General features: G+C 49.9%; 1 protein-coding gene across 1 annotated transcript in view; it reads right to left on the bottom strand.

Annotated features, from left to right (window-relative positions):
* The window catches only part of LOC146967984 (SH3 and multiple ankyrin repeat domains protein 1-like), a 30,447-nt gene that overhangs the window by 1,551 nt on the left and 14,129 nt on the right, over positions 1-14,767 (bottom strand). Inside the window, 10 exon segments of the mRNA XM_085762113.1 lie at positions 136-1,038; positions 2,252-5,507; positions 5,590-5,719; positions 6,275-6,396; positions 6,574-6,630; positions 6,725-6,751; positions 7,444-7,524; positions 7,707-7,842; positions 8,936-9,060; positions 9,241-9,323. Coding sequence (XP_085618239.1) covers positions 136-1,038; positions 2,252-5,507; positions 5,590-5,719; positions 6,275-6,396; positions 6,574-6,630; positions 6,725-6,751; positions 7,444-7,524; positions 7,707-7,842; positions 8,936-9,060; positions 9,241-9,323 — 4,920 coding nt within the window.

Below are 14,767 nucleotides of genomic sequence, written 5' to 3'. Positions count from 1 at the left end.
TCTAATGAAGAAAGGGGGGTGGTCCCGCTAAGCCATATGGAAGGAATGAGACACTTTGACTTTCCTTCACCTTCCTTTTTGACCTTTCGACCCCGTTGCCTCTACGTGTTCCAGAGACTATTAGTCCTCCCTCACCTGTCAGTGAGTTTCTTCAGCGCCCTCTCGATGTTCATTCGGTGTCCCACACGCGTCACCCCCAGGTCCAAGAAGTCGTCCTTGGTGAGCGAGGGCAGATGCGATCCGTCTATTTCATTGTCTATAAAACGCTCTCTGTGTTCGCCCAGGTTTAGATACGCCAGCCAGTCCGCCACATCGTACTTGGTCCAGTAGGGCAGGGGCTTGACGGCAAAGGGTTTGGCTGGTGGAGGAGGGGTAAGATGGGGATAGTTGAGACAAGACGGGCTGGGGGGCAAATGCATGGGGGAGGAGGCTCCGGAGAGAAAATGAGTGGGGGAGAGCGAGCGAGAGACGAGTAAGGGGTTTGGGCTTGGAACACCAGATGGAGAGAATAATGGAGGTGTTGAAGCCTTGTAGGCGTCTCCTAGAGGGAGGCCGGGAGAGGGAGGTGTGAGGGGCCCGGGGAACTCAAAAGGGTTGTTGTAGACCGGTGTGCTGGGGAGTATGGGGAGCGAGGAGGGCCTCGGGGGGGTGGGGTTCGGCTGCTCGGTGTTATAGATAAGGGGGCTCGGAGCGCGGCGCCGAGAGACCGAAGATCGCATCTCCTTCGTGGGACTGCACTGGAAATCAAAAGTCTGCCTGCGGAATTTAGACCGGTGCTTGGGTGACGTCGGGTACGGGCAGTAGGTCGGCGAATGGGGGGGGTGGGAATGGACGGGAGAGGTGGGCATCTGTGGGGAAGGGGATCGGGTCCAGTTGCGCTGAACTGGTACTTGAGGGGAAGGGGAGACCGAGGGGGTGGCTGACAGGTTGGGGGTCAGGATCTGACGCTGATGGTGCTGCGGGGAGGAGGTGGGTAATGGGGAGGTGGAGCGGCCGGTGGGGGGGCTGTGAAATGCATCTGTGTAATCTGCTGAATACCTGGGAGACACACAAACAAAACACATTTTAGTCCGACAGCAAAGTCACTTCAAAACCAGCAGACATTCAAACTGTTACTTCAAAGGCGTGTTTCCACTGCAGGACCCTCCCCCACAGGGCCGTTTACAGGAACCTTTACGGGGGCCAACGGAGTACCTACTCCAGGGTAGGCACTCCGTTCGGCCCTGAAAAGCTCCTGGGTGGGGCTCGAGGTTAACCCGGCGCTGATTGGCTAAAGCTAGAGCAGCTCTGACGCTACCAGGAAGCACCAAAACAACCGGCATTTTTAAAAGGGGGAGCAGAATGGGCATTAGCCTAGCCTAGCCTAGCTGTAAACAACAAGAAAACAGCAGGAAGTTGTACGACAAATGGACCGACGATGAGGTGCAGTCATTGATTGCAGTCTACGGCACCGAGGAGATTCAGAGGGGGTTTGAGTCATCGCGGCGAAATGAAAATATCAGCGCACCTGGGGATCCATCACACCGCAAAACAATGCCGTGAAAAGTTAAAAAAAACACAAAAAAACCAAAACTGAAGCAGGATTACAATCAACCGCCATGTGCACAAACACACAAACCAGAAACGCGGCTGCCGCCTCAGCTCCTTCCATCCTTCTTCGTTGTTGTTATGATTTTTGTGCATGTGCTTGTGACCTGCCTGGGTGACGTCATGGTCGAAACTGTCGCACAGCGATTAAAGGGACAACGAGGTATTTGGTTATAAAAAAGTCTCACGTGGATGAATCTCCGCTACCCACACTTGTTAATGGGCCCATTTTAGATAAACATATCGTACTGTCTCTATCGTTATTTTGTTATTATTAGTGCTGGACGAGCCGACCAGTGTTTCCTTCGTGGCGAGTCATGAGAATAACGCAGCTGAATCGCCGTTTATGGTGGGAACTACGACGGTATGTGAACCTCTTTGAACCTCTGACTTTAATTTTTGATGAATGAAAACATGAGTCTGTCTTGCGCCGGTCAAAGAATTTCACGGTGCGGAGGCTCATAAATGTAGTGTGGAAACACTTCGCTTTTCCAAAACTCCTCGTTGGCCCTTTAAGCGGTGATCGAAACTCATGACGTGGCCGCGGGGTCCGACTCTGCAGTGGAGACACGGCCACTGAGAGGCCGAGTGAGAGGACGGGTCCTCCCTTTACCAGGAACTCCTGCAGTGGAAACACGGCTACAGATTTAGGACGCGAACGCACCTGTGCATGGTGGGAGACTTGGGGGTGTGGCTCCAGTCGTCCATGCTCTTCATGCCGCTCATCTGTTGCAGCTTGGAGCTCAGCTCGTTGATGATGCTGGCCTTCACCCCAGAGAGAGGTGAGTGCAGCCTGCGGCCCTCCAGCACTATACTGCCTCTCTGGACTCCTCCGCCCTGGTCGAGCTCCTCCACCTCCCCCCAGCCCACCGTCCGAGTATCGATGGGTCTCTCTAAGCAGGCGGCCAGGGCGGAGCTGAAGCCGTCCTCCATTTTGGATCGACTCTGCCGATGCTTCCTATCATCTAAAAGACCTCCGTCTAGCCTGGCGTCTTCTGGGTTGCTTTGTCTATGCAGCTGCAAGGGAGCAGGGTTGGTGCTGTTCTGCCTACGTAGCGCTACAGACTGGCCCCTCCCTCCCCCCTCCTTGTAATGACTCATCTTTGGAAACACAGCGCCAGTGCAGAGCGCCATTTTGGCGCTGTGCACCTCAAATGTTTGCCCACCTGAGTAGGTTGTACAAGGATCCTGATGTTCTTTTTCTCCCTCTCCCCCCCGCCCCTCTCCTCCCAGCCCCCCCCTGTCCCCTCGCAGCCCGCTCAGTCCCAGCATTTCTAAGTGGTGGTCGCTACTGCTGTGACTGTCCAGCTCCTCGATCCCAGAATCCACCACGGCGTCTTGCCAGTCCCCGCTCTTGGGTAAAATAGTAGTGTGGTGAGGGTGGTCAGCGGTTCTGCCCCCCATGCTGAGGCCGGTCCTGGGCCCCGCCATGGTCATGCTGTAGTCGGAGGAGGACGGCGAGCTCGTAGTGGTGGCGGCGGCGGTACTGGCTGTCATAGTAGTCGTAGCGTAAGTCATGGTGGTGGTGAGGGCGGCGGTGCCTCGGTCCTGTCCACCCCCCAACGGGTCATTGGAGCTGCTGTAATAGGGGTGTGAATGGGACATGGGCTGGGGTCGGTGCAGTGAGGTAGGAGGCAGAGCAGCGGCGCCGGAGGTGCTGGCGGCGGTGGAGGAGGAAGGAGGAAACACCTGTGGGGACGGGTACGACGGAGAGAGAGCGGACTGCGTGAGGTTGGCCACCTCGCTGTCGTAGGAGGTAAGGCTGGAGGCGGCAGAGTCTCCCCCCTGCGGAGAGGCCTGGGTGACGTTGGAGGTCTTGGCAGATGGAAGAGGAGGCGGTGGGGGCGGAGCCACGGCGGCGTGTTGATGCCGCTGAGAAAACTCCTGGGCTCTCTCGTTCTTACCGTTGGCAAACTGCAGCGGAGGCGGCAAAGGATCGGCGAAGACAAACTCGTCGTCTACGTCTATTGAGGGAGCAGGTGGAGGGAGAACCATCAGTCCCAGACCTCCTCCTCCTCCTCCTCCTCCTCCTCCTCCTCCTCCTCCTCCTCCTCCTCCTCCTCCAGCTCTGTCTCCCATAGCTTCATGTGTCTGTGCTGGGGCCGTGGGGACGGTGTACTGAGGGATGTAGCTGCTATTGGTGGTGGTCTCCATCTGCAGAAAGGAAGGTCTGCGGGGGGCGGGCTGAGCCGGAGGCGGAGGAGGCTGTATGGATGGAGCAGCTCTGCTGTCGTACACCTCCTTCTCCTTCTCTCGCTCCCTGGGGCTCTGTGGGTAATACTGGGTCGAATACTGACTGGTTCTGTCCTCTGAAAAGCGAACTCGAAGACCTTCTCTGGGTCCTCCTCCCTCTTTCTCTCTCTCCATCCTCTCCCCACCTCCTCCCAAACGTAATATCCTTGGTGACTGTGGCCGGCTCAGAGAAGCGGGTGAGGTGGTGGCAGTGGGGGAGCTCAGGTGGAGCGACACCGGAGAGTTGTAGGCCGATTGTGTCGGGGTGGCGAACAGGGAAGGAGTCGGCGTCTGAACGGGCGTGGGAAACGCTCCCACTGTGGACAGCTGCCGACCAAAGTGTCTGTCCTCTCGCCGCGTCCTGCGGTCGTCCTTTAAGGCCCTCTCTCGCGCGGCCAGGGCCAGGCCGAGTGGGGACGAAGGGTCCAGAACTTTCCCCGTGAGCGGGTGGATGAAGGTGGTGGCCGGCTGGCTGCCGTACATGGAGGGAGCCGACTTGGGCTGCCCGTCCTGACTGAGGATAGGAGAGGAATACTCAGGAAGGCCGAAGGCTGGGGGCATGCTGCTGGAATAGTTGACGTAGCTGTCCCCAGAAAACATGCCCTCGTCTATGGACTTGGAGGGCCGGAGTCGAGGCGTGGGTACATCCATCTGCGAGCCCTGCAAAGGCTGGATTCTTGTGGCAAGCGTTCCTCCGCCCTCTCCTGCTCCGCCTCCCGCCTCTCCTTGAATGTCCTCCTCGGACGAGAGGAAGAAAGAGGCGCTCTTTCGTCTCATGTCTCGTAAACGTTCTCTGTCCCTGCGCCCCCCGCCTCCTCCCCCGAAAGCAGAACCGTATGTCGACGTGTAATCCAAGTTGTCCAGGTTTTGCTGCGAGGACACGGGAGGGGCGACGGCCGACGAGGGCAAAGAAGTGGAGGTAGGGGGCTGGGGCGGCGTGGAGGTGAGCGGTGAAGGTAGACTGGTGTTGGGGCTGTCGGTGGTCTGCTCCGCCGCAGCGTCCTCTGCGTCGTGGACGGGCTCGGCCTCCATGCTGCTGCCCTGGCTGCTGCGGCCGCTGCTGCTGGTGGACGGCGCCTTGACGATGATGGTGGGGATGGGGATGGAGCTCTTCTCTTTGGCCCCTCCCCCTCCCTTCCCTCTGTGCTGACGCAGCCCGTCTTCCACCTTCGACTGCTTCATCAGAGCTCCTCGCCCGCCCCTCCTGCCGCCCCCCCTGCCGGCCCCTCCGCCCGCCTCCCGGTTGGCTGCGTGTGGATGATGCGGCGGCGCCGGCTGGGCCTTCGGTTTAGCGCTTGTGGGCGGTGTGGCGCTGCTGTAGCCCCTCCTCAACGCTCCCATCTTGCCACCGCCTCTCCTCGGCGCCTCCGGCTCTCTGACAGCCAGTCCTTCCGATTGTCTCCTCAGGGTGGGGACCATGACCTGCTGGTTCATCCCACCCGTGCCCCCCCTGTCCCAGCCTGCTTGAGTAGGATGCCCCGGCTGGGAGTGGAGCTGGTAGTGGGGTTGAGACACGGGGGGGATGGGCATAGCGGGCCCTCTCCCAGGATGAGGGCCCGCAGATAAAGGCGGCTCTGGGGCGGATGTGTTAGGGGGTGGGGGGATTTCCTCCGGTCCTGGCACTGACAGACTGCGGGCCAGCTTCATAGCAGGGGGGTGGAGGTACTGCCTCTCCTCCTCCGTTACACCTGAGCACACGGACACAGGCAGTTACAAACACACCCTCATATACACAACGGAAACAAACCCTTCCATGACAATTGCCGTTACCAATAGATTTCTGCCGCATCATGACGGCATGCTGAGGACCGTGACCTGGTTGGAAATGAGCTTGGTTGTAGCCAAAGCCTGGTCCGGTCTGCTGCACCAAGCTGACTGAAGACTGCTGCTCATACGGCTGCTACAGGTGTCCAAACACATTTTATAAAGAAGGGGGAGAAAAGAGCAAATATTAGGATGGAGAGAGTATGAAACATCTAATTTGATGTAATCAAATAAAACTGATTGATTTCAAATACAGTAAAATGCAATACATACACAGGGAACAGTCAGTCAGAGTGTTAGTGTATCAGGCAACAGAGCTCAGATGAATGGACGCAACCTGACTCACTGTTAAACTAATGTTTTGATGTGGGTGGTCCATTGTCAATCATTCTCCAGAGTGCAGGACAACACATAGCTACAAACAAGCTAAACACCAAGCTGATTTATAGATAGGAATCTTTTTTTGCTGGTATTAGTCACTTCCCTGACTAAGTATTTGCTGAATCCTGAAGCAGTGGAGAGACTCTGTTGTATATGTGAGTCTAATCTTGCAGCACTGGGGAAGAGGTCCTTAGGTGTTCAGTGTTTGTTAATCTGCTGTAGATCATATGGAAATTGGGTCTATGGAGCTGTTAGGACATTATGGTAATAACTCTGACTAGGCCCATTTCCTTTCAATTCCCAACACTACCTCATTGGAGACACTGGGAACAATACTCTTGCTCCGGTCCCTCTTGCCCCCGTGACCTCTCTGGCCCTGGTTGTCTGATGTAATAGTGTGTTGGGCAGCAGCCAAGATTTCATCCAGTTTATCTAAAACAGAGACAGAGCAGGCGCAGGCCAGAAGAAAAAAGGGCAGTGAGAGGGAGCATAAAATAAAGGAAGAAACATGAAAAGGAGGATTTCAGCGAGCCACCTCCTGTCGCCTCCCCCCGAGGTTTAAAAACACCCTCGTACAGTACGGCAAGCGCAGCGAGAGTGGGTTCTTACTTAGTGCCATCTGATAGACTGTCCTCTTCTTATCAGGACCCTGAGAGGGCTCGTAGTCTGAAAAAGGAGCAGGAAAAAAGAGCATCAAACAGGATGACTTTTAATTAAAGCTCAGGGGCTGATAGCGGGAATGATAAAGACTGGTATTCACCTGCTTTCTTTTTCCATGGAGAGGCAGCTGTAGCATATATAATTCGGGGAAACAGAAATTAAGTGTGACTAGAGCTGCTGTGTAGTCATGTGTACAACAAAGCAGATGAAAGGATGAAATACATACTCGGACACATGTGATGGTGTGAACGCTGATGTGATGAGAGGGATGGTGGTGATTGGAACAGAAATGATAAAGAGAGCACACAAATCCATGATTCTCCCACCTTTGTCCACTGTGTGCAGCACATTGGGTTTGGAGGAGAAAAAGACAAAACAGAAGCAGCGGTTTGTGACTGATGGCATCAGACAGGTGGCATTTCACAACAAGGAACTACATTTATATTTCATAGCTTCATTGTTTAATTATCACCTTTCCTCTTTAACAGCAATGACAGAAGTGAAAATGAATCAAAACACTACTTCCCCAACAAACTAAAAATTAAATCGCACCCATACTAGATCATTTTCTTGGCTTCCTGCATCAACTCGGTTAATTTTTAATGCAGTGTTTCCTTAGTAGTGCCATAGTACTCCACCACCATCCTGCAGAGAAGCTGCTAACCCTCCAAAAAGAAACTTTTTTCATTGTGGCCCTTCTCCCCCTCCAAAGGAACTATAGGGGGCATGTATTTAATTTGTTTTTTTTTTCATGCTCTTTCCAGGCCTCCCCTCATTTTGTTCTTTGCTTTCAATCTTAAGTCCCCTCTATCATCTTACCCATGTCTTCCAACTCTGATGTCATTGACTTGGAGCGCAGGGCAATGGCAGGAGGAGTCAGTCTTTTAGTCTGCTGCGGGGCTGCCAAGGGAAGCCAGCCAAATGCAGACTTAATGTTTAGTATCCTCGTATAAACATGCAGTCACCAAAGACAACCACATCGCAAAAGCCTTTTAGGATGAAGTAAACATGCAATCAGCTTTATCGTCACATCATAAACATAGGATAGGAAAAAAAACATACAAGGAAATTTGGACTCTTACCCCTCTTCCGAGCCGTGTCCTCCAGCTCTGGGTTTCGAGCAACCATGACAACTTTCACCATGAGACTGTTGCCGCCCTGCCGGATCATGTTGACCACCTGCCGGTGGCCAACCTTCACCACATTCTGGCCGTTCACCTGATGCACACACACAAAGACATTCATTTCCATTTGAATGAAACATGAGCTCCAGTTAGAGGTTGTGGGGGCACACGTCATAACACAGAACAGGTCTACTTGTGACGGCTTGTTTCCTTGATGATGTAGCTTTTCTGTGTTTGCCAAACTGTATGTTGTATATTTAAGACTTAGTTTTGAACAAGACATCAATTTTGTGCTTTAGATGCATGCACCAGCAATGCAGTAGCAACTACAATGAATCGCAGTTGCAAAGGTTGGGCTGCATAAGTGAGTCATATTAGGTTGAATACCAATTAGCTGCATGTGTCAGATTTAATAGGGCTTTGACAAATGCCATTTTTAGAAGTGAGTTTTCACGGCAACATACAGAGACATTTAAAGCTACAAAATGGCCCTATACAGTAAGTTGAAATGCTCGCGCTTCAGCAGTGAGAAACAGTGATCACAAGTGTCTCAGTGCCTCACCCACTGTGACTCATACATTACATACAGAATATATACGAAAGCATAGCAAATTATAAAAGCTACAGCATAGGAAATTACCACAGCATTGGATGAAAACCAGTCAGTGCTCTATCAAACATACTTATTTACTATGAGGCTAATGTACTGTAACATGTTTCTGGTGATATCATTGATTTGTGAGGTTCAATTCAGTGTATTGTGAGACAAAATGTAGTTTTTCATTTACACATCTCTCTTTAGTCTGCCTGGTCTATGTCTTCTTAATTTCCTACATTTCCCATAAGGACTTTTGACTCTCTTAAAAGAACATCATCACATTCAGGATGCAACAGTGGAGAAAGTGCCACTGGTATGATTTTTTTTTTTGTATGTGTTGAGCACCTCACTCAAAATGTGACACTGTACATCAAGTAGCTTGTTGCATAACGATTCATCCTGAAGTGTGTCAATTATCCAAACTGAAAGGAAACCAGTTATTTGAGTGAGAAATGGAAGGAGCAGCAGTCGGGTGGCTTTTTTTTTTCCTGAATCCAAACATGGCTTCTGGTTAAAGTAAAGTATTTGTAAAACAACCTCAACAACCCCAAGTGTGCGCATTAGCTCAAAATGCATCTTGTGTCTTCACCTCGATGAGGAAATCCCCCATCCTCAGGCCGGCCCTCCACGCCACGCCCCCCTCATCGACAGACTCCAGGTACTGCAGCGCGGGGAACGCTGGCGTTGGAGTGAACTCCTCTATGGGAGTCTGAGCTGAGGAGGGTAAGACAAGAAGGATGAGGTTGAGTGGACACAGATAACAAGAACATGGGTTTGAAAATGAGTGAGGGATGGACAGATTAGAAGGAGAAGGAGAGAGAGAAAAGGAGTAATCGAGACTGAGAAATCTACGGAGAACATAGAGATGTGGTGAATTTTGGAGAGGTGGCTCACCTTTGGCTCCTCTAAGCACAAAGCCAAAGCCCTCATTGTCTTTCTTCTGTAGGAGCACTGTCTTCTCCTTAATGATGTAGTCACTTAGAGGGAGTAAAGAGGGAGGAGAGAGGGGGAAACAGCGATGGAGAGAGACAGGGAGAAAAAGAGGGAGAATTGGAGAGGAAGAGAGCTATATGACTTCTATAGCAACAGAAAAGTGTTATTGTCATGCAAATAAAGCATTTTCTGAATGTGGAAAACAGCTATACTGCATCACATTATGAAATCACACTGCAGCAAAAGATAGGTTGGCTTGAGAATGTCATACAAAAAGCGCCGGTGCACAAAAGGGTTGATGGGAGGGATACAGTTAGTGTCACAATGGGAGGAAGTGAACATGAGATGACATTCCATACTACGGACTAATCCAGCTAGAGCTGACAAGCACTGGGCCACGGGGAACGGCACATTAGAAAAATGTGCACATACCCTTCACTGATAATGGAAACTTCCAAATGCACCTAAATCGCTGCATTAGCTTTCACTGCCTCTGGCAGCTTTTGCAAGGATACTGCTTTACCGACTCCAGTGCACCACTACCGGTCATACATGACACTTCAAATTATGTACAAGAAGAAGTTGGACAGGCCTCTAATCTCCCCCCACAAACAGCTCCTCTGGCTCTAAGACTACAGCTTGAGAGAGCATAAACAGTGATCACAGACTTTTGTGATGCAATCTTATTATGAGATGGTTGGAGTAGTGTATCGGCTGGCCCAGCGAGTTCCTTCATTATTCTATTACCATGTCTGGGACTTTTGGCCGAGCTGCTGTACAATCCTTCCTCTAATATAGGCCTGGTTAAATGGACTCCACACACAGCCACATCTCATGACTCATTTCTGAGCTTGACTTTCTAACAATGTCAATTCACCCTGGTTGTGTTGGGGAGCCTGGGGCTGGAGCAAAGCTCTATGATTTAAGAGGAATTCCAGATATTTCTTTCCAAGGCAGCTCATTTCTGTGTTAGTTTGTGCTCCTGAACGTTAACTCAAATTGACATCCAACTGAAATCAAATCAAAGGATATGATTTCCTAGAAGGGCTGAACTACGAGTGAGCAGAGTGAGAGGCCTGGTTGAAGAATTGCCTTATTTATAGCGATAGCTTGACTGCCAAAACAATGCAGTAAAAACACTGGGAATAGTCAAGGACATCATTTCCAACGGGAATACACATTTTCTGGTCCCTCCCTTTAAAATGGGAAGTTCAGGTGAGTGAAAAGTAGTAAATAGAGATGCAGTCCTGTGGCCCTTCCTTGGGTCAGCAAACTCAAAACCAAATCTGTAGCGCTGAATTGAACCTTAACCTAAACACAACCATTTGGCTGGCTCCTTGACAACAAGGTCTGCAGCGAGACTCAGCCATGTAACCCCTTCAAAAACATCTATGTATTCTCTCAAAATGCCAATATTTTCATTTTACCTTTAAGCAGCAGATGTTATTGTTTTATGTCTGTTTTATTATGTCCAACTTCATTTAGCCTGGGCCACTTCGTGATAACAATAACTCTATAATATCATATTCCACACTGTCTCTTACAGTGCAGACACACAGCAGGGGCTTGTGTATTTAATCCGACAGAGCATGCAATAAACAAAGTTAGGTTTGGGAAATCACTGAGGTCCAGCAGAGTGCAGCGGCCTACAGGAACTGAGGGTCCAGACTCCACACCAAACTGTAACTTTAGCACTCAACAGACGATCACTACTTTCCCCTACTGAGGTCCATCCCTTGTGTGTTCTCCATCAATGTTACTGTTTCGCCAACGCACAGCCGCCTTCCAGCCATCTGCTCCTCACACCTCATTCCTTTTTCTCTCACCCTGTCCTCCATCATGCTTTCCCTCTCCGAGGATCAAAGTAACACGAAGTGGGTGGACGATCCATCGGGCTCCTCGTCCATCCATTTCTACAAGTGGGGAAACACGGCCGGTGTCGGTCCTCCCGGCGGTTCTAAATTGTGTTAACAGGCTCGCAGCAACACACCTGGTTTACTTTACATACACAAAACTGTTCAGCTCATTTTTCACCACATTGATCTCTGTGGCCCGACCAATTGGAGCCATAAAAAGCACAAACGTCTGTGGTTAATCTCTGCTGGCTGTAGGACACACTCTCTCTGAACTGGCTGCAATGGAGCTGTAAGCCTACTAGAGACCAGAGTTATTATGTTCCCTCCTGAGTCATCCTCTCTTCTATCCACAATTACTGAGAAAAAAGGCAGTTTTTTAACCATTCACCTGCTGAATGCACATGCAAATGGACTGGTTATGTGGGGACAATACCCACACATCACCCGTTGACAGATGTTAGTGACACACACTGTGGATGAGAGATGGATGAGCAGTGCACATACATGGATATACGTACAGGAGAGTTACTCCCACAGCAATTAAGCACAATGACGTATACACTTATATGTGAAGAGCACATATATTTTATTCAGTGTATATAGTACACGCACACACACATAAATGAAAATGCATGCACACACACAGACATGCAGAAAAATGACAATGGTGTCTCAAATTAGAGCTTGAAAGGAACTGACGAACCCGCACTCTTGCCACTTATTGACTTATTCACATACATCCCTCAGTACAGTCAGAATATCACACGTTTTTAATGACACAATGGGATACAGAAAAAAAATGGGATGTGACAGCAGCATCTTTTAAAGGAACAGGGATAAATGGCAAGTCCTGGTGAATGAAAAATATCTGCTTAAAGAAATCATGACTCAAAGAGAATGAAATACACCCACACTGTCTGACTGAAATGCATCAATATGTGCTCTCGTTCACGCAACAACACACACGCGTTTACAGACACACGGGAGGAAGACACAGAAATAAACATGCTGCAGAGTCTTCATTCAATAGCCACTTCCGTCCCACAGATATTCACATGCATAGGAAAAATACATATTTTAAGACACGCGCACATCTACACGCACACACACTCAGAGAGACACACACACACACACGCACGCACAGATACATAGCTTATTAGTCTGTCTTTGAAAAGGCACGGCCTCTCAATAGCATCATCTACCTCTCCCCTCTCTCCATTGTCCTCTCCTCACATCCATAGCCAGCCAATGAATGAGGAAACAGCCGCTACCTGTAAATGAACCACACGCTCCTGTTTCTGGGGCCCAGTGACGGCCACGAAGAAGAGAGGGAGAGAGAGAAATCTCTCTCTCCGCATCCCCCCATTGCCATGTCCCCCCCTCCTCTATCTCGCGCACTCTCCACCACCACCTCCTCCTCCTCCTCCTCCTCCTCCTCCCTCCTCTCTCCCGCCTCCCTCCTCCTCCCGGTCTTCCAGAGCGAGAGCTCAGCTGAAGAGAGCCGCGAGAGTGGAGGAGAGAGGAGAGCGAGAGAGGAGGGGAATGAGAAAAGAGAGAGAGAGATCGAGCCGCTCTGCACCCCACATACTTCAGACAAGAGGAAGACGATGTGAAAGAAAGACAGAGAGACAGAGAGAGAGAGAGAGAGAGTGAGAGAGGAATAAAATATCAGCGATTATCACAACAGGGAGAGTGCGTATAGTTTGTGTATGTGTGTGTGTGTGTGTGTGTGTGTGTGTGTGTGTGTGTGTTTGTGTGTGTGCTGGTGGATCACAGGAAGAGGGTCTGGTTGCAAAATAGGGGAGATGGAGAGCTGGATTTGAGGGGTGGGGATGCGGGGGATGGGTATGAATGTAAGGCGACAGAGAGAGAAAGAGAAAGAGAGAGAGAGACACTGACTGGTATCACAGATATAACAACAGCTGATTCCCACCCTGGATGTACTCACACACACACACACATTTGCCAACTTTCATCTTGCTCCCTCCTCTCCTCTAAAGCAGAGCTGTCATCACCGTGCAGGCTAACAAACACTCTTCCGCTCTCTATTTCTCTCTGAAATAGTAATTGACATTCTCCCAAAAGCCTGGCTGCAGTGTGGGAACATGCTCCGGATCACCTTGCTCTTAATTGAGCACCACTTCACCACTGTGCTGCAATTACGCTTAACCAACTTAACACAGGTAATATAACCCCAGTGGCTGCTATTTCCATTTAGAACACAAGCGCAGCTGTATTAAAGTGAATGTCTTTTTTGAATGACAGTGAGAGCTGCTCAGCACCAGGGTAATGTCAGCTCGATGCGTAAGAGGCTGTAAAACCCTCGGGTGGCAACTGGAACGTCCTCATCACTAGCCGCGAGATCTGACCAACGCTTGGTGTTTCAGCCTCCTTATGACTCATCAGCATGATGATGATGTATGTACACGCAAAGACGCACTAACACTCCAACTAGTATGCACAGTTTCATAATACACATACACAACTGCAGCTGCCCAGGGCTGGGCTGCAGCTTCAGACAGATGTCACAGAGGAGGAGGAGGAGAACCTGCACCTCTGCCTTTCATTAAAGCATTATTGTGTTCACTGTAACAAGCTACAAGAGAGGATGGAGGTATCAAAGAGACAAGTGTATTTTGTCCAGTGGAAAACCGGAAAAAGAAAAAGGGGCAAAGCAGAAAATGACACGGCTGCTCCTGGTTGCTCTCAGCACTGACGTGTTCACGCAGCAGAACAATGGAGAACAAGTGGCGTTCAGGATCAACAGAAAACAGACACGAAAGCAACACTGGAACAAGTGCACACACACACACACACACACACACACACACACACACACACACACACACACACACACACACACACATACACGAGAACCTCCTCTTAGTCGCAAAACAACAGTGTGTCAACTATTTCAATCATCTTGACTGGCCTCACAGTCTTAGCCTACAGTAATAAACCAGACAGCAGGCAGCTCAGTTGCTGCCCACACTCATATGACAGTCCACAGCTAGAGCAATGAGAGGGGCTGCAGCCAATCACATTTTCATCATTATTTTAGTCCATGTATTTGCTGAACTTCTATGATTGTGTTTGGAGGGGCTGGAGGAGCCTGTCACTGAACACACTAGGTGACCTGTTGTATACGGTGGCCTGGAGAGCTTAAGAAAAGACATGCAAAGACACAAACACAGTACCAATTCAACATGCCACATCTATTTGACAAGTTTGGGCTTTAAAAACAATTAACAAAAACACAACAAAAAAGAAAAAATGTTTCTATGGACACAAAAAAGTGAGAAACCCAGCTAAAGGCTAAGGTTAAGCAGTAAAGTACATCTATCCAACAATACCTGAATCATGTGATACTGACATGATAACAAATCTTTTTTGTGTCCCTGGAAACACTTCAACGTGGGGACTTTGCAGTGCATGTGTTGTCAAAAATAAAGTTTGTAACACAATGTGTATTGTGTATTTTCTTAAGTTGCAGTGTATTGAGCCACTGTAGCTGTGGAGAGTCCGATGCACAACAGGGCAGATGAACAGAGCTATTTTTACTTTCACACGTAAGATTTAGACTTTGAAAGTGTTTTTCTTGAGGGCAGCTCAGTCTACAGAAGGTTGAAAGC

Source organism: Trachurus japonicus, chromosome 19 (genome assembly GCF_045865225.1).
Source record: "Trachurus japonicus isolate A0001 chromosome 19, Traja_1.0".
Classification (NCBI taxonomy): Eukaryota; Metazoa; Chordata; class Actinopteri; order Carangiformes; family Carangidae; genus Trachurus; species Trachurus japonicus.
Note: the sequence above shows the minus strand (reverse complement) of the source record. Positions and strands in the feature narration are given on the sequence as shown.